General features: G+C 34.2%; 1 protein-coding gene across 14 annotated transcripts in view; it reads right to left on the bottom strand.

Moving 5' to 3' along the window:
* NFAT5 (nuclear factor of activated T cells 5) overlaps positions 1-20540 on the bottom strand; it is a 119238-nt gene that overhangs the window by 23357 nt on the left and 75341 nt on the right. For all 14 annotated transcript variants that reach the window (XM_061387744.1, XM_061387745.1, XM_061387746.1 and 11 more), the window contains 5 exons: positions 18641-18833; positions 16451-16641; positions 14399-14571; positions 4233-4367; positions 4054-4106 (listed from right to left, as the gene is read on the bottom strand). In XM_061387744.1, coding sequence (XP_061243728.1) covers positions 4054-4106; positions 4233-4367; positions 14399-14571; positions 16451-16641; positions 18641-18833 — 745 coding nt within the window. The remainder of the gene's footprint in view (positions 1-4053; positions 4107-4232; positions 4368-14398; positions 14572-16450; positions 16642-18640; positions 18834-20540) is intronic.

The raw sequence follows: 20540 nt of genomic DNA, 5'->3' as shown, positions 1-20540 counted from the left end.
GGAAGAGTTCCATAAATGCTTCAGCAGCACTTATTCAAGGGGACTACATCTTCTTAGAAGATACCATGAACTGCATCTGACTTATTCTCTTCTTCCCTGCTACGTTATAGTACTGGAAAGAACAGCAAAAGGTAGTGACTGTGCTTTTGTATTCAGTATGTGGTATGCAGGAGGCCAATGGTGACAGCTGAGGATGAAATGAGTTTAATGTCATTTTTTACTTATTCAGACTCTGGAAGTTGGCTGACTCAGTTGAACAGAACATGACAAATGAGGCCAAGAGTTTGATTTTTGAGTACTTAATTTGTTTCTAAGCCATCTTAAAACATGCTCTGAAATAATCATAAATTTAAAAATAGCTTCTTATTTATGGCAACAGTAGAATGCTTTCTGAGTCCAGTTAGCTATCTCAAAAAAATCACACTTCTAATTCAGGTGGAAAAATATATAAATGTATACATCCACAGGAATTAGGGGGCAAAAATTTGAAAGCACATACTCAATTGTATATGAAGCCATCAAAAAATATATCTGCATTAACTCAAATTCTAAGAAATAAGAATTTTAAAATCTTGCCCACCTTCATTTTTCCTCCTTTGCTTAAACACTGCAACTACATCAAAAGCAGTTCTACCTACAGTTAAGATGGCTGAATGGATGGACTTCTGAAGTATCTTCCCAGTCTTAAGATTATTTGACCAACTCAATAACTGAAATTATTCTTCCAAATAAAAAATTTGTTCTTGGTAATCAGTAACAGAATTAGTATCTAAAAGTCAGATGAATATATATATACACACACATATATATATATTTTTAATCTTTTACTCCACTTGTTTTAGAGAGTATAGTTAAACAAACCTAATTTGAAACTTCTTAAAAACCAAATGAACAAATTATTCACACATCCTCAATCTGAAATCATGAAATTCTACAAATGATTTAAATTAAAAACTAAGTAAAAAAAACCTAATCTCAAAAATTAAGAGCAATTAACTACCACTGAACTAGGAGTACAATACACACAAAACATACAAAGGGCTGGGAGGCCTGTGGAGCAGGTAGAATGTTTTCTGAGGTAAAAAGGGAAAAATATCTAAATTTTAATTTCTTAGAAAAATCTGGTTGGATTCAAAATAACAATTTTCTTTATCCCAGCAGGTAATCGTTTTTCAGAGTTTATAAGCAATGGTGCTAGACATTTTTCACTTTCCTAAGGAATAATTTATCATTGTCAAAATTGTCATTTTGCAGTTGGGGATATACACATAAAAATAACTGGAGACACAAAACAAATTCCTAATAAAACCACTTTGAAAACATATAACTTCAAAACTCTCAAGTCTTTGTTTAGCCTAGTTGTTCCCCAAAATTCTGAGGATCTTTTAGGCATTTCTTCCGAGAATTTTCTTTACATATTTCTACTGAAAATTCCATCTTCTTCAAAGCTCCACCTTATTTTTTTTTATTCTTACTCTCTAAAAAATACAATATAAAGAACCCAGAAGACTAGAAGTTGAGAAATTATAATCTATACATTTTTCTATTTTTAATAGGCTAATGTCTATTTCATGTTCTGTAAAACAAGTTATACTTATTCATATTATAGACCTCTGATACAAATGAACTTACTCACAAAATATAAACAGATTCACAGACTTTGAAAATAAACTTATGCTTACTAAAGGGGAAAGGTGGGAGGGAGGGATAAATTAGAAGTTTGGGAACTTACATATAGGCATTACTATATATATATTACTATATATATATTATATATAAAATAGATAATCAACAAGAACCTACTGTACAGCACAGGAAACTCTACTCAATATTCTGTAATAAAATTTACCCATATTAATTACCTATATGGGAAAATAATCTGAAAAAAGAATGGATATATGTATACCTGTACACTTTGCTGTACACTGGAAACTAACATAACATTGTAAATCAACTATACTCCAATATAAAGTAAATAATTAAGTGAAAAAAACAAAAGCTAAAAAAAAAAAAAAAAGAGCTCTCCTAGGCTCTAAAATACTTGCTTCTAGTTTCCTTTTAAAATCACCTCCACATGCAAGCTGCTAATCTCTCCTTCTTTCTTTTAAAACCAATTTATCTTTCAAAACAATACATATATATGCTGCAGTCTGTGGGGTCGCTCAGAGTTGGACACAATTGAGCGACTTCACTTTCATTTTTCACCTTCATGCATTGGAGAAGGAAATGGCAACCCACTCCAGTGTTCTTGCCTGGAGAATCCCAGGGATGGGGGAGCCTGGTGGGCTGCCGTCTATGGGGTCGCACAGAGTCGGACACGACTGAAGCAACTTAGCAGCAGCAGCAGAGAGGAAATTTGTATTTAAGATATGTATCTTATATGTACATTTAATAGGCAATTAAGGCCCTACAGAATTCATCTAAAGTTGTTAAAATGGGAGTAGATATAATGACAATGTGCCTATTGCTCTTGGTATACATGAGTATGAGATATATTATGGCGTTGACTAGAAGAGCCAAATATTAACAAAGGATTATTTTCCCAGACTTTGTTTGCCTTAATTTTCAAGTAATAAAAAAGTTTAATACCTGATGAGTTGATTTTTGGAGTTTCAAATGAATAGCTATCACAATTATATTTGCAATTTGCAAAGTCATCATTAAATGGTCTTTTCTACTTTACCATCTTCTGGTCATTTTTTGTTATTGTAGAGGCCCTTTTAACTTTTCATTATAGGCCCATTATTTCTTTATTGACCACACTCAAAGTTTCTTTACTTTTAATGTATTTTCTGATCATACTTTCTTCTAAATGTTTAATTTTTGTGTTTTTTTTTCTTTAATATAATATAATCTTTAGGATTTATTTTGTATATCTCAGCTCTGATTCCACTCTAACACACTTCCCAGAAAGCCCTTTAGAAAGAAAGAAAAAAAGAAAGTTTTCTCTGAAAAAGATAAAAAAATAGCAAAACCACAGAATTAATGAAAGATCATATTATGATTTACCCTGTTTACATACTTGCTTGCAAGAACCCCAGGGCCTCTATATATAGCCACCAAATGAGGATATAATTCCTTTCCATTCCACCAAATTTTTATGATTATTCTGCATTAATCCACTGTATAACTTGTTTTACAGAGCATGAAATAGACATTAGCCTATTAAAAATAGAAAATTCCAAAAAAAAAAAAAAAAAGAAAATTCCATCTTCTTCAAAACTCCACTTTATTTTTTTTTAATTCTTACTCTCTAAAAAATATAATATAAAGAACCCAGAAGGCTAGAAGTTGAGAAATTATAATCTGATTTGTGTTCTTTTGCTATAATAAAACTGATATTGTTAAGTACAGTGCTTTCCTGAGTTCTGTGAGTTCTACTAGCAAATCTTTGGGGGTAGTGGAAACCCTTGAATTTGAAGCCAACTGTTCAGAAGTGAGACCTGTTCAGGGGACCCCTGAACGTGCAGCTGGTGTCTGAAGTGAGGGCACTCTTAGGCAACACTGTACCTTTAGCTTTGAGTTTGGCAATATATTGGATGCATAATGTTAAATTTCTTTATTTTTTTCAGAACACAAAGGAATTTTTAAAAATTTTAAACCAAAAATGAATATACACTGAGGTCCTACAAATACAGACTCTAAGTGTAATAAGTAGTGCTTCTGAATGCAAAAGGTAAGGAACAAATATAAAACACCTGGCACACAGCAGGTACTCAATAAATAAGTTTCTCTTATTAAAAAGTAGGTGAAGATAACCCAAGGATAATCCAAAGTAGGTAGAGATAGCAAATAAATATTAGGAAAGACATGTTTCATTTATTAACAACGGTAATTTTCTCATGGTCTTAACTTTCCAAATACATAACTGTCATTTCTAGCATCAGTGGAATAAATCTATTTCAGTTAAAGAAACTCAAGAAAGAAACTTTAAATGATTTACATCAATTCCATATAAATAAGAAATTTAATCTGTTGATTTAGGAAAATCTTGGAGCAAAACTCAGTTTCTCAGAGAATAAACAATCAAACTATAAAAAGTTTAAATTATACCTGATGAAATAATTCCATATCAATTTCAGCTTCTGACTTCCAAGAGTTTTCATCTGATTGAAATAAAAAACAGTGACTTACTAAAATTATGAAAAATTTTTTACTTTGTAGCTACAACTATATCTTCATAACAAAGTGAAACACCCAACAATTTCTAAGGCAGTGTTATGCCTACTTACCAGAAACATTTTCTTGGAAAATAACTTTAGTTCCTTTCAGAAAGTTCTTGCCAATTAAAAATACTTCTTCCTCTCCTTTCACCGAACAGCTATGCAAGCTCTTCTTTAAGATTTCTGGCACTCCTGCTGGTTGAGCTGTAGGTATATATAAGCATTCCATAAGAAGAACCACCAATACATTTCTTACCTAAAATCAACTCTCAATTATTCAGTTCTGTAAGTTGTCTTTGTTGACCCCTGAATTTGCCTTCTTTTATTCTACAGTGCAGGGGACCCTGGTTCGATTCCTGGGTTGGGAAGATCTGCTGGAGAAGGGATAGCCTACCCACTCCAGTATTCTTGGGCCTCCCTGGTGGGTCAGAGGGTATAAGAATACACCTGCAATGTAGGAGACCTGGGTTCAATTCCTGGGTAAAGATCCCCTGGAGAAGGGAATGGCTACCCACTCCAATATTCTGGCCTGGAGAGTTTCATGGACAGAGGAGCCTGGCAGGCTATAGTTCTTGGGATTGCAAAGAATTGGACACAACTGAGCAACTTTCACTTTCATTCTGCAAATTAAAATTTACCATAACAGAAAGCAAAGTTACATACCATCTTTGTTTTCTCATTACATGAAAAAAAAAAAAAAAGGTGTAAAATATGAACTTGGTCATGTTTTTAACATTCAAAAAAAATCAATTTAATAACAAACATCTCACAATCCTAACCTTAAAAATGTTAGCTGTGCTACACCTTCACAAGACTTCTGAGGCAAAGTGAGCCTCTGGGTGGTATTAAGAGTATCTTTAAGGATCCAGATCTAGGACTTAGAGGCTCTAAATGAAAAGAACACCTAAAAACAGACTGAATCCATTTCAGAATAATTCTTCCTACCAGAGGATGTCCCTGAATTAGGATACCTTGAGGATAAAAATAAAACACACTCATTTTTCAGTTATAAAGACTAACTAATCACTAGTAAATTAACAAAGAGATAGAGAAGTACTGAGGAGGATCCAGATCTAAAAAACTATAACTGGCTTACTAATCTTCCTGATTTTCTTAGGAAAATTTAATATGTACTGTTTAGTAAAATAGGTTCCAAAATTTCCCCAAACATTTCACATTCTGATGTACACTATAAATATCCAAGAACTGGGTGTAGTACACAGTTTTCTCAATATATTTGACCCCAGAAACATTCTTTCATATTGACACCTAAGGACTAGGTTTCCACCAGAATACTCCCTGGAATACTGGTTAATGCAAATACCTACCTTTTAGGTACTCAGAAAACTACTCCCTTAAGATTAAGCACTTTGAAACCAATTACATCATTTGTTGTTTTAATAAATCCTAATAACATACTAATTACACAATATGTATATTATATCTGTAACATATAACAACAAACCTAATAACGTACTGCAAAAGTAATTTTAAACATGGCTGTATAACTCATCAACTTCTAAATTAATGAGATAGTCTAATATATGTTGAATGTTACAAACCTCTGTCCATATTCTTCAGGCATTCTGTCTACCAGATCTAATCCCTTAAATCTATTCGTCATTTCCACTGTATAATCATAAGGGATTTGATTTAGGTCATACCTGAATGGCCTAGTGGTTTTCCCTACTTTTTTCAATTTAAGCCTGAATTTTACAACAAGGAGCTCATGATCTGAGCCACAGTCAGCCCCAGGTCTTGTTTTTGCTCACTGTATAGAGCTTCTCCATTTTTGGCTGTAAGAATATCATCAATGTGATTTCGGTATCGACCATCTGGTGATGGCCTGTGTAGAGTCGTCTCTTGAGTTGCTGGAAGAGGGTGTTTGCTAAGACTAATGTTTTCTCTTGACAAAACTCTGTTAGCCTTTGCCCTGCTTCATTTTGTACTCCAAGGCCAAACCTGCCTGTTACTCCAGGTTATCTCTTGACTTCTTACTTTTGCATTACAATCCCCGTGATGCAAAGGAAATCTTTTTTCGGTGTTAGTTCTAGAAGTCTTGTAGGTCTACATAGAACAGGTCAACTTCAGCTTCTTTGGCATCAGTGGTTGGGGCACAGATTTGGATTACTGTGATGTTCAATGGTTTGCCTTGGAAACGAATTGAGATCATTCTGTTGTTTCTGAGATTGTACCCAAGCACTGCATTTCGGACTCTCTTGTTGATTATGAGGGCTATTTCATTTCTTGTAAGGGATTCTTGCCCACAGTAATAGACATAATGGTCATCTGAATTAAATTCGCCCATTCCCATCCATTTTGGTTCACTGATTCTTAAAACACCAATGTTCACTCTTGCCATCTCCTGCTTGACCTTATCCAATTTTCCTTGATTCATGGACCTAACATTCCAGGTTCCTTTACAGCATCGGATTTTACTTTCACCACCAGACACATCTACAACTCAGCAATGTTTCTGCTTTGGCCTAGCCTCTTCATTCTTTCTGGAGCTATTTTTCTGCTATTCCCCAGTAGCATGTCGGACAGCTACCAACCTGGGGGACTCATCTTCTGGTGTCGTATCTTCTTGTCTTTTCATACTGTTTATGGGGTTCTTGAGCAAGAATAATGGAGGGGTTTGCCATTTCCTTCTCCAGTGGGCCACATTTTGTCAGAACTGTCTACCATGACCCATCCATCTTGAGTGACCCTGTACGGCATAGCTCATAGCTTCGAGTTACACAAACCTCTGATTCATGTGATGATTGTGGTTACCTTTCTGGGATCGTGGTTTTCATTCTGGAGGTTGTGGGACTGTAGTTCTTGCTTCTTCTGTTTGCCCTTTGATGGATGAGGCTAAGAGTCTAGTGCAAGCTTCCTGATGGGAGAGACTGGCTGTGGGGAAATCTGGGTCTTGCTTTGGTGGGCAGGGCCATGCCCAGTAAATCAAATCCCTTACAATTATACAGTGGAGGTGACAAGTAGATTCAAGGGATTAGATCTGATAGACAGAGTGCCTAAAGAACTATGGATGGAGTTTTCTAACACTATAGAAAGCAGTGACTAAAACCATCCCAAAGAAAAAGAAATGCTAGAAGGCAAAGTGGTTGTCTGAGGAGGCCTTACATGCTGAAAAAGAAAGAGAAGTTAAAGGTGAAAGGGAAAGATATAACTAACTGAATGTAGAGTCCCAGAGAACAGTGAGGAGAGATGAGAACGCCTTCTTAAGCGAACAAAGCAAAGAAATAGAGGAAAAACAACAGAATTGCAAAGACTAAAGACCCCTTCAAAAAAAACTGGAGATACCAAGGGAACATTTCATGCAAAGATGGGCACAATAAAGGACAGAAATAGCAAGGACTTAGCAGCAGCAGCAACAGAAGCAGAAGGGTTTAAGAAGAATTGGCAAAAATACACAGAAGAGCTATACAAAATAGGTCTTAATGATCCAGATAACCATGATGGTGTGGACACTCACCTAGAGGTGGACATTCTGAAGTGTGAAGTCAAGTGGCCCATAAAGCATTACTATGAACAAAGCTAGTGGAGGTGATAGAATTCCAGCTGAGCTATTTAAAATTCTAAAAGATGATGCTGTTAAAGTGCTGTAATCAATATGTCAGCATATTTGGAACACTCAGCAGTGGTCACAGTACTGGAAAAGGTCAGTCTTCATCCAATCTCAAATAATGGCAATGCCAAAGAATGTTCAAACTACTGTACAATTTCATAGGCTAGCAATACTCAAAATCCTTCAAGCTAGGCTTCAGTAGTAATGTGAACTGAGAACTTCCAGATACACAAGCTGGATTTAGAAAAGGCTGAAGAACCAGAGATCAAATTGACAACATCTGTCGGATCATCAAAAAAGCAAGGGAATTGCAGAAAAACATCTACTTCTGCTTCACTGACTATATACTAAAGCCTTTGACTGTGTGGATTACAACTGTGGAAAATTCTTAAAGGGATGGGAGTACCAGACTACTTTACTTTACCCGCCTTCTGAGAAACCTGCATGCATGTTAAGAAGCAACAGTTAGAACCGAATATGGAACAATGGACTGGTTCAAAATTGGGAGAGGAGTATTACAAGGCTGTATGTTGTCATCCTGCTTATTTAACTTCTATGCAGAGTACATCATGCGAAATGCCAGGCTGGATGAATCACAAGCTGGAATCAAGACTGCCAGGAGAATTAAACAACAACTTCAGATTTGCAGATATTATTTTAATGGAAGAAAACAAGAGGAACTAAAGAGCCTCTTGATGAGGGTAAAAGAAGAGAGTGAAAAAGCTGGCTTAAAACACAACATTCAAAAAACTAAGATCATAGCATCTGGTGCCATCACTTCATGGCAAACAGGGGGAAAAAGTGGAAATAGTGACAGACTGTATTTTCTTGGGCTCCAAAATCACTATGGACAGAGACTGCAGCCACAAAATTAAGACACTTGCTCCTTGGAAGAAAAGCTATGACAAACCTAGACAGCATATTAAAAAGAAGGGATATCACTATACAGCAAAGATTTGTATAGTCAAAGCTGTAGTTTTTCCAGTAGTCATGTATGGATGTGAGAGTTGGACCATAAGGAGGGTTGAGCACCAAAGAATGAATGCTTTTGAAATGTTTTGCTGGAGAAGACTCCTGAGAATTCCCTGGACAGCAAGGTGATCAAATCAGTCAATCTTAAAGGAAATTAACCCTGAATATTCATTGGAAAGCCTGAGGCTGAAGCTGAAGCTCCAATACTTTGGCCACCTGATGCAAAGAGCCGACTCATTTAAAAAGACACTGATGCTGGGAAAGACTGAGGGAAGGAGAAGAAGGAGGAAAAAGAGGATGAGATGGTTGGATGGCATCACTGACTAAATGGACAAGAGTTTGAGCAAACTTTGGGAGAAAGTTAAGGACAGAGAAGCCTGGCATGCTGCAGTCCACAGGATCACAAAGAGTCGGACACAACTTAGCAATTGAACAACAACAACTAAACTTTAACCAAAGTTTTTAAGTTTTTTTCTCCTTAGGTACTTACATATTTGATAATCAATTTTATCTTTACAAGAAAGTAATCTGGGAAATTACTACTGTCAAAGTATTTATTGCCCTGTTTTCCCTAGGGCTGCCCTTTCTGTCAGAAGACTCTTGCTCCACACAAGGTCATTCTTGCCCCACTCATTTAAGGATTGGCCACATGACTTGTTTATATAATGAAATGTGAACTGAAGTAAATGTGCCACTTCCAGGCTTTACCATCTCCACGTGGTTGCACCATCTTTTTTTCCTCCACTAAAAAAATAGCAATATCCCAGTAAAAGGCAGCTTCTAAAGCCTGGTTCCCACAGTGAAGAAAATGGAGCTGTTTCTCAACTGCTGCCAATATTATCATAAAATGAGGGGAAAGTAAAACTGCGTTGTATAAGCATTTAGATTTTTTTTTGGTTGTTTATTTATTACTTTTAGCATCATTTAGTTTCATTTATTGATACAAACAAGTATCTTATCCTAATTAAATACCAAATAATATTTTCAGCAATGCGTAACAGCTAAAAAAAATCGTGATTGTGTATACATATATACTGTCTAGAACCACAGGGTTAATGTATGAACAGATGGAAACAGTTATCTGTCATACACTGGTAATCATACACCCTTTTAAAACAAAGAACTAACTGAATTAATTTATAACTTTTTGGAGTAACACTGGAACTAGATACTTGTTTTTAAATGACATTCAAAAGAAAAATATGATGAATATTATTTTGATTAGAAAACAGTAAGAGGTGCAAAATTATATGAATATAGTAACAAAATGAATGGAAAGTCTATAATCTCCCCCCCCCGCCATCTACTTATAAGATACTATATGGAAACTCCACTTTGCTCATGATTATCAAAACTTTTTCCTATCTCCTTTTTCCCTTTTATGCATTAAAAGGCATAAGATGGCCAAATGAGGCCCCTCTGAAGATACAATGTTTATTTTATATATTTGTATTTACATTACACAAAGAACTAGTCTGCTCAAGATAATTTAACTTTTGACCTTAAAAAGTCTTATCTGTTAAAAAATTTGGTGGTTACCTAACAGGACATACTCTATACCAAAGAGAACTGAAGTCAGCATTATTTAAGCATTAGATGTTTTATTTTTACCTTTAAGAAATTAGTGAGCTGCCTCTTGAAAGGGATCACATTGCTTTAAAAAATTATAACAGAAAAAAGCAGCCACTTTTCTGGTATTATAAAGAACAATGTGCTTTTAGATGCTGTTCAAACAGGAGCCTCAAAAATAAAGCTAAAGAAAATGAATACCGAAAAATAACAAAGCAAATATTTCAACCTGTCAAAAGAATTAGAAAGCCTGTGAAGAAGAATTAGAAAGTCTGTGAAGAAGGGCTGTATATTGTCACCCTGCTTATTTAACTTATATGCAGAGTACATCATGAGAAATGCTGGGCTGGAAGAAGCACAAGCTGGAATCAAGATTGCCTGGAGAAATATTAATAACCTCAGGTACGCAGATGACACCACCCTTGTGGTAGAAACTGAAGAAGAACTAAAAAGCCTCTTGATGAAAGTGAAAAAGGAAGAGTGAAAAAGTTGGCTTAAAACTCAACATTCAGAAAACAAAGATCATGGCATCTGGTCTCATCACTTCATGGGAAATAGATGGGGAAACAGTGGAAACAGTGTCAGACTTTATTTTTCTGGGCTCCAAAATCACTGCAGATGGTGACTGCAGCTATGAAATTAAAAGACGCTTACTCCTTGGAAGAAAAGTTATGACCAACCTAGACAGCATATTGAAAAGCAGAGACATTACTTTGCCAACAAAGGTTTGTCTAGTCAAGGCTATGGTTTTTCCAGTGGTCATGTATGGATGTGAGAGTTGGACTGTGAAGAAAGCTGAGCACCGAGGAATTGATGCTTTTGAACTGTGGTGTTGGAGAAGACTCTTGAGAGTCCCTTGGACTGCAGGGAGATCCAACCAGTCCATTCTAAACGAGATCAATCCTGGGTGTTCTATGGAAGGACTGATGCTAAAGCTGAAACTCCAGTACTTTGGCCACCTCATGCGAACAGTTGACTCATTGGAAAAGACTCTGATGCTGGGAGGGATTGGGGGCAGGAGGAGAAGGGGATGACAGAGGATGAGATGTCTGGATGGCATCACCGACTCTATGGACATGAGTTTGGGTGAACTCTGGGAGTTGGTGATGGACAGGGAGGCCTGGCGTGCTGCCATTCATGGGGTCGCAGAGAGTCCGACTGAGCGACTGAACTGAAGAGAACAAAAGTTTACTGAATGATATTAGTCGTTCCCTAAAGTTGTGGAAGAGCCAGAAATAAGTAAAGGAAGAACTTGTTAATTTTAGTAAGACTTAATACAGTATTAGTAAGATAAAACATTATATTGAAGAAAGCTATGATTAATTTTGACACATTAAAAATTATTATATTAGGGTAGATACTAAAAAAGTATAAAAATTGATATTTTTACTTTGATCTAGTATATATATATTTTCTGGAGAAATCTAAAGGTGTGAAAGGAGAGGATTCTTCTATTCCCTTAAAAATAAACAAACTAAAAGAAAATGGATCCAATGGCCACTGTTAAACCAACAAGTAGAAGCAAGATTGTTTTTCTAAGGTCACAAGGCACAACATGAATTCTGGCATTAGGCCTTCTTTCCACTGAGGGAAGATCAATTATCTGTTTCCTCTCCTCCCTTTCACCTCTAGCACCTTTTGGCCCCTCTTCCTTTCTACTTACCTCTCATCTTCCTGTTTCCTTCTACCTCCCATTCCATTTCTAACGAATTATTATTGCAAAGGTATGTCTTTCTTTAAAAGAAAGTATTGCTCAAGTTTATCTAATTCAATTTCACCAAGCAGATGGCAATATAAATGCCAAATAGTCAACTAAAGGAGTAAAAATATATATCCTACACCTCCATAATAAATGACGTTTACAAAAGGAAATGGAAGGGATAATATAGGTATTCAAGCAAAATCCCCTAATATAAATTGAGATCTATTTTCTAAATTCATAAAAAATCTATAAATTACATAACACAAATCTCATAGGTAGAGGAAATAGTTTTCTAACATAATTTCATACTGTAACTATAGTCCTAACCATCTGGAAGCTATAGCTGGGATAAAATGAATCATTCAAATTTTGTTTTAGCACTGCTAAATTTTAAGTGACTGTGGTGGCAACACAGCACAATGGCTAAAAAGGAGGCTTTTAATCCTGATCTTACTACATACTAGCTACGTGACCTTGAGGAAGTTATTTAAGTCTCAGTTTCATCAACTGTAGAACAGAAACAATGAAAGGCAATGGTGAGGGTAAATGACATAATGCTTATAAAATTGTTAATAAAATCTCTGGCATACTGTGCAGAGTTCAAAATATGGCAATTTTTACTATTAGCTCTATATGCCTTCCACTATATGCTGCTGCTTCTTAGGACTATCATATTCACCCAGACACATCTTCCAAGGGAGATAACACTTTTTGCAACATGAACATATTAATATGTTACCATATTAATATGGTTAAATGGTGATAATTAACGAATGAAAATTATAACTATAGATGAAAAATTTCAGAAAATCATGTTTTCTGTTTCTTTTATATTTTCTATCTTTGGCTGGATACATTTATATTTATATTTTAACAATACTTCAATTAAATAGGAAATAAAGAAATGAACTACTGAAAGAAGAAACAAACAATTATTAATACAATAAAGTTGAGGGGGATTCGGGACGGGGCGGGGGGAAACATGTATACCCATGGCTGATTCATGTTGATGTATGGCAAAAACCACCATAGTACTATAAAGTAATTAGCCTCCAATTAAAATAAATAATTAAAATATAAAATCAAATAAAGTTGACAACCATCCCCCCCCCCCCAGTTCCTGCTAAGGCAGTATGATCTGAATTATCTAGCATCTCCTGGATCTGGTCTTCAGAGAGTAGCTATGGTCATGCTCAAAGTATTAGATCACATAAAAGAAGAACTGCATGTACCCCCACTAAAATTGAAATTCCATCCTTATAATATTCAAGTTGAGACATATTGTGATTTATAGTAAACTAGTACCCAAATTAAAAAAACTTCAGAATTCAATAAACCATCTACAGATTATTTATTCTGTCCCTATCTGAACACAACAGAATGGACATGGAATCTACAAACTTTAAAAGGAGCATATTTATAAGTGAACGTTCTCCAGAAATGGCCCAAGGAAACACTAATACCATAACAAAATTTTCATAATAATGAAAAATAGAAGTCTTCTGAGTTCTCTTGAGATCACAAATACATTTACTACTACTCTTTTAAAACAAGGGTATTTGCCAAGCTAATGTGTAAGTATTCACATCTCAAGTGAATTAAAAGGAAGGGAAAAATAAGATTTACTAAGGGTGAATAAGTTGACAAAACTAAGCTACAATTAAATAACAAAGGCTTTGTAAATGTCTGGGGGTACCAAGGACATAATACTCATAACCATCCAATAGGAAATTCAAGTAAATGGAATTCACTCAGTCTCTTCTGCTCTTCTGAATTCAGAAGCAAGGCCGAAGAACATAATACTTAATGAAAATCTTAAGGGATGTACAAAGGAAAAAATTTTCCTACATATTACTTGTACTAATACTCATTACAGGGAAACCAGACTATATGGTGAGGCACATACAACACGACTGAATTTAAATACACACATATACACATCATTTATTTTCTATGCCAAGGTCAGCAAAGTAAGAAGTTAATTTCCCATTATACTACAGCACTTTAATTTGTAATCAGAACCCTCACTGCTATATATTTACAAAGTTCTGCTTACCTTTCTGTTCCTTTACGTTCTAACACAAAACACTTAGTATCACAGCAATTTACCACAAAATGAAGATGCTGTGAAAATCCTTCGGATTTGTAATTTACTTAGACAAACTACTCAAATTACTTTTTAAATCAGTATAAGAGTAACAGGAAACTACAAAACGCTACATAACTTCTGAATCTTATTAGAAATTACCCACCTTTAGCTTAGTCTAGAAAACTTGACTATAGCTTTAAAAATGTTGCAAAGTTTGCATGACCATAAGCTTGAGTATGTAATACAACTGAAATTTAGAGATATCTGAACAATAAACAGAAAATGGAAAAAACCCCTCTATATATTTAGTATCTTCATATTTTCTTACTTACTACATAAAATTGGAGAAGAGGGTGTTTGCAGTGTCAAAGTGGAGCCATCTTTCCTTGTGATATTAACTCGAAAAACCAATCTGGCACGAGTGCTCTTTTTCTTGGAACCAGCAATTCCTATTCTGGCTTCAACATCAGCATTCCTCAATTTCAATATCCCTACGCAGTCAACCCTAATACAGAAAAAATATATTAATTGATAGTTTCTGCTGTATAAATAGTAATATATTCTTAAATATTTTCTTTTTAAGTATAATTTGCTTCTTTATTAATTTTTGAATATGTAATATAATTATTCCAAATTTTAAAAAATAGAGAAGTGTAAATTCTAAATATTCATAACTTCTCTGGTCAACTTTTTATTTATAATAATAATGGGAAAAAACAGTATAGAAATCACTATTTCAAAATCTGAACATAAGTTATGGTTTATAAGAGATATTTTGACAGTATACTAACATATATGGAATTTAGAAAGATGGTAACTATAACCCTGTATGCGAGAGAGCAAAAGAGACACAGATGTATAGAACAGTCTTTTGGACTCTGTGGGAGAGGGAGAGGGTGGGATGATTTGGGAGAATGGCATTGAAACACGTATAATACCATATAAGAAACAAATCACCAGTCCAGGTTTGATGCAGGATATAGGATGCTTGGGGCTGGTGCACTGGGATGACCCAGAGGGATGGTATGGGGAGGGAGGTGGGAGGGGGGTTCAGGATGAGGAACACATGTACACCTATGGCGGATTCATGTTGATGTATGGCAAAACCAATACAATATTGTAAAGTAATTAGTCTCCATTAAAATAAATAAATTTAAATTAAAAAAAAAAGAGAAAAAAAAGATACTTTTGCTTTAAAAAATTAAATTTATCCTCTTCCTTTTTATACCTAATTCAGATATTAAAATAAGGAACAGATTTTACTTGGGAAAAAACTAGCAACTGTCTCCCCCCAAAATGAACACTGTACCATTAAAATGTACACTTTAAATATTTAATGTTATGGGAAAATGCTCATAGTAAGTGAAGAGTAGGTTACAGAGCAGTGAGTACAGTATCATCTCATTTTATCAGAAAAAAGGATGAAAAAATAAATGTCAAAATTGTAATTAGTTCTATTAAGTTGGAAGCTGGCATTTGAGGAGTATGTTTTTAGCTTTCTATTACTACTATTTTTACTAATTTTAAATTTTTATTCTGTTTTCAACTTATAAGGAATAAGTACTATTTTTATAATCAGTAATCTCTATCTTCCACCATATACATTTACTTTTATAATCCCAAAAGTTAAAAAAAAACTTTATTAAATATGTTTCAAAATTTCCCTTTTCCAACTTATTATTTCCCTCTTACTTATTCAAAATAGCTTTAAAGAAAAAAAAAACACCAAATAAAGAAAAGTCTTTAGCTATCCAATACAAATAATTACAAGGTCTATCCCATATCAATATTTGCTGCTGTTAAGTTTATCTTTCAGATTAAAGGTCCTCAACAAAAGGGGTAAGGAAAAAAAATTTTTAATTTAAATCCTTAACACTTGTAATATATTTCAGGAAATGAAAATGCATAACATGAAAAATAGGTAATCATAGGACATCATTTTTTTTTAACACAGGAAAACAGAAATAAAAGGTAAATTTAGACTAACAATATGCTTTTTCATTCCAAGATTGGTTAAAGATACCATGAATGATGTCTGTCAGTTTCTACTGCAAACACTACAAAAGTGGAACTTAGGAAAGCAAATCAAATTGGTTGTAATTTTAGTTTTTAATGTTAATATTATAAAACCAACATATAAGTCTATATTATTTTGCCAAAAGCCAGCATTCCACCTTGCTTTTATATCCTTGCAATTCACTATGGGAATTGTCTAGCAAAGGGCAAGAATTCATTTCCTCCACTACAATTCTGCCATAATCTATTCTTTTTATTTGCAATGCTTAAAACTAAAAATCTTTTATATTTACATTACAAACTAAAAACTTTTCCTTCTATTGCAAAAGTGTAATGAACTAAGAAAAAAATTTTTAGTAAGTACTCACGCCAGTGTCATATTGTTGCTTGGATCAAGGCCAACTTCTATAACAGTAGTGCCTTCGATATCCACTTCTTTGCAGGGAGTTGTATTTCGCCCAGTTACCCTGCAGGCCTGATAAAATCCATGTGGTTTCACTCGACCAGAGTCATTGCCCACAAACACCTGCAACACCACTGGCTCATTATGGCCTTCCAGCTGGAATGGATAACATGGAGCATAAACACTAATTTGTATTTCAAATAATCGAACTGTAAAAATCAAACATTTAAGGTCAAGTCTTATATTATTATATTTATAACTGGATTACAGTAAAGAAATAAGTCCTTCAGAAAAACAGAGGAAAAATGTTTTCATAAAGGAGAATTAGCTAAATTTTTCAAGAAAACTTTTAAGTTTTAGTTCTGCAACAATCACATTTTAATTAAAATTTTAGATGTGTAATGAAAAATTATCATTTGTAATTAATTTTTACAACCAAATGACAATGAATACACAATCCTTTGAGGTATTTATAAATTTGTGGACTGCCAAAGCATCTGGGTTACTCAGGATTTACCACCACCACTAACGGAAAGTTCACTAAACTGTGTTAGTGGCATCATCATCAAGTAAGAGTACATCTACTAAATTTTTACTCTGTGAAAGTTATTGGGTAGGAAAGCATTTGACCTTCAGCTATATAAACAATAGAGGAACGGGGCTTATTTTTATAGACTAGATGCATATATGCAACATCATAAAATCATGGGCCAGAACTAATATTATGATATGAAAAACTGCTGGTTCAAACCAGGACCTATGGGTCATTTACAGGTCTCTAACAAGCCTTCATAAATTAAACTACAGTTTGTATGCTGATGAATAAATAAATTGGGTTCTTGATAAGGTTTATAGTTAAACATTGAAGCTGCTAATACAGAACATAGAAAATCACAAAATAACTTGTACAATGCACATCAAAGTGCTTAAAAATAACTCATAAATGTTTTTTATTCAAGAATAGCTGTATCTCAGTATCAATGGTATCATAATGAGTCAAATAAGCAGTCCACCCAAGCTGTTAGTCAGCAGTACCAGAGAACAGTGTCTGACACATAGAAGGGTACCATATCTGTTGAATGAGTGAATAAATAAACTTTTAAGATCAGGCAATTCATCCCCTATTACAGGCAATTAATCTAACAATACTTCTATAGATGAGTACTTAGACAAAACTTACTTAAAGCCAGAGCAGTTAGGTTAAAATTTTCAAACTATCAAAATGTCTGGCTAAACAAATATTTACACAAAGCATAATTTAAATGTTTCACTTGCCTGTTACTTGTCCTAAGTATGGGGGACTAAAGAAGGACTGGTGTGGTGAGCAGTAGAGGGGTAGAAATGATATGGTACATGTAACTATTAACCAACCTTATAATGGTCATGAGTAAGTTTCTTGATTTCAAGTTTCTACCATTATTTCTTTCATGCATAAAAAGAAAGGCAGTTCAATGAAATTGCGTTCAACTAAAACATTTACACAAACTGTATTTACAAGAATCTACCCTGTGACTAGCCAAAATTCCTCCCTGTTTAGTATTTTGCAAGGGGTAGGAACACTTGTTAAATATTCCCTACCCACTTTTATTTTGGTTTGTCTTCAAAGAGACAAAATCTTTATAATAAGGTAAGCCAGGTGCTGAAATTTAACTGCTCCTTCTTTTTCCTTTTAGTCTAAGTTCTGAAACGCTAAAGACTCAATTGATATCCTGTTTCCTAAACTGAAAACTTAAGTTACCTATCAACCAACTCTTTTCAGAGTTGAGTAGACCTGATTGCTTTCGACATCTCAAAAACCTTATTTTCCAAGTCCACAATAATTTCTACAATATTTCTTTGGATTCACTTTAAAATATTTTTAATATACAGGTTTGGAAAGAATGTAAAAGAGTTGCTACCAATGTCAAACATAAAGGGAAAATAGTTCATGATTGCCATATATTTTACTTGTTAGAGCACATTCTGTTTCCATTTAAACTAAAATTCAAATGACATCAGAGCAACAATATTTGGCTTATGATTCAGACTTTTACTTTAATTTCTAATATATACAGCAATTAGTTTTATTTTAGACAGCTTTTATTGGTTAAAAACAAAATAACTAATAAATAAAAGTGGATAAAATTCTTCATTTACTGCTAAATAAAATAAGTACCTTCACTGTAGGAAAGCCTTGCTGTGTTCTGTCCTTTACTGAGCCACGACTACCCTCAGTCAGGTACCGAGCTCTGTGCTGGGTCTCAGGTTGTACAACTATCTTCAGCTCCTTTCCCTCACTTTTAACAGGATACTGTCCACATAACATAGGGCTCTTCTTTACTCCAGTTCCTTTTTGGTTTTCCAATGTTCTGAGAAATCAAAGCACAAAGTGGAAAAAGTATCAAAAAGAGTTTTCTACAAAAGTCATCCAAGATAAAGGAAGAAAGAGAACAAGCAATAACATAAAAAACAACTAATTACCTTACTGACAAAATAAATACAGGCTAAGGAATAATACATTCCATAAGCAAAGTATCTTTTAAAACTTTGTAATTAAAAAGAATGTGTGTGTGTACATACAGATATATATATATACACACACACACATTAAGTCACTTTGCTGTACAGCAAAGATTGGCACAACATTATAAATCAACTAAATACTTCAATTAAAAAAACTAGTAATTGAATTTTGTAATAAAGTTGGACAGGGAAGACAAAGAATGCATATACGTAGCAAGAGGAAGGAAGACTGAATGCAATAAACCAAGTATAACAGGAAAGAGAATAGCTAATGTCACTGTAACCTTTCACATTGTACTTCAGTCAAAATAAAGTTTAAAAATTACATATATGTGTGAGGGTTACATAAAGTTACAAGATTATCATTATCTTCTAAAAGGTCTTGAAATGCAAAAGTAGGGGTAGCAAAAAGAAAAACAAAAAAACATAAAAGGCCTTAAAAAAAAAAAAACAAGGTACATGTGCATATTCTTTTGGATATCTTCCTCAGTATATCAAACTGAGAAAGTTATACTAAAAAAAAAAGTGATTCGATTTTTATTTGGAAATTAGCTTTATTCTAAACAATCTTTCCCAGAAGTTTAATTTTTCAGAGTATTTTCATTTGTGATTAAATAAGCCTTCAGCATATAAAAAATGTATAATCTGGGCTTTAAAGATAGACAATTCAACATTTTTTTAAGTTGGGTTTCCAGTGTTTACTGATATATCATGCATTTGCTATGCAGAATGTATGTTCGAAGAAATATTTCAAGTGGTGGTTAGGACTTCAGGTCAATACATTTAATCTGAAGTACTGTAAATATGTGATAAAAATAAATAGAAAACAATACTATAGTTTAAAAAAATTGCCTATGTATATTTAAAAACAGAATCAGGGCCTATAACGCTTTTGGCATGATTTTCCCAGTCCTAAAGTTTACACTTATATTGAAGATACAGGATCCAAGAGATGACTGTGGCCAAAATCCTGTCCAAAAGCAAACAGGTCCCAGGAGAAATATTATGACTTCAAACATAGGTGGCTAAGCAGCCTAAAACCTAGCTCCAATGTTTACCTCTCCATTTTCTTTCTTTTTTTTTAATAAAGTTTTTTTTTTTTTAATATGTGGACTATTTAAAAACTCTATTGAATTTGTTACAATATAGCTTCTGTTTTATATTTTGGGTTTTTATTTTTTTGGCCTTGAGGTATGTGGGATCTTAGTTCCCTGACCAGAGATCAAACCTGCATCGCCTTCATTGGAAGGTGAAGTCTTAACCACTGGACTGTCAAGGAAGTCCCTACCCCTGTCATTTCTAATCAAATTGTTGCCTCAGTAGTCAATAATAAAGAGGGAAATGCTACATTCTCAGTGGAATTGGGACTGGGGTGAACACATGGCTAGGAAAGGGACAAAAGAATGGAGGGAAGAAGGGATGCAAAGGAATGCAGTCAGACTGACTGAGAAAAAGGGTTCAGGGTTCTGAGGGGGAAGTACTTTGCTCCATCATCTTCATATTCCTTAAATCTTGCACAAGTCCCAAAACAAAAGAAGCTGAAAAATATTTGC

The sequence above is a fragment of the Bos javanicus genome, chromosome 18 (genome assembly GCF_032452875.1).
Source record: "Bos javanicus breed banteng chromosome 18, ARS-OSU_banteng_1.0, whole genome shotgun sequence".
In the NCBI taxonomy this organism is placed as follows: domain Eukaryota; kingdom Metazoa; phylum Chordata; class Mammalia; order Artiodactyla; family Bovidae; genus Bos; species Bos javanicus.
Note: the sequence above shows the minus strand (reverse complement) of the source record. Positions and strands in the feature narration are given on the sequence as shown.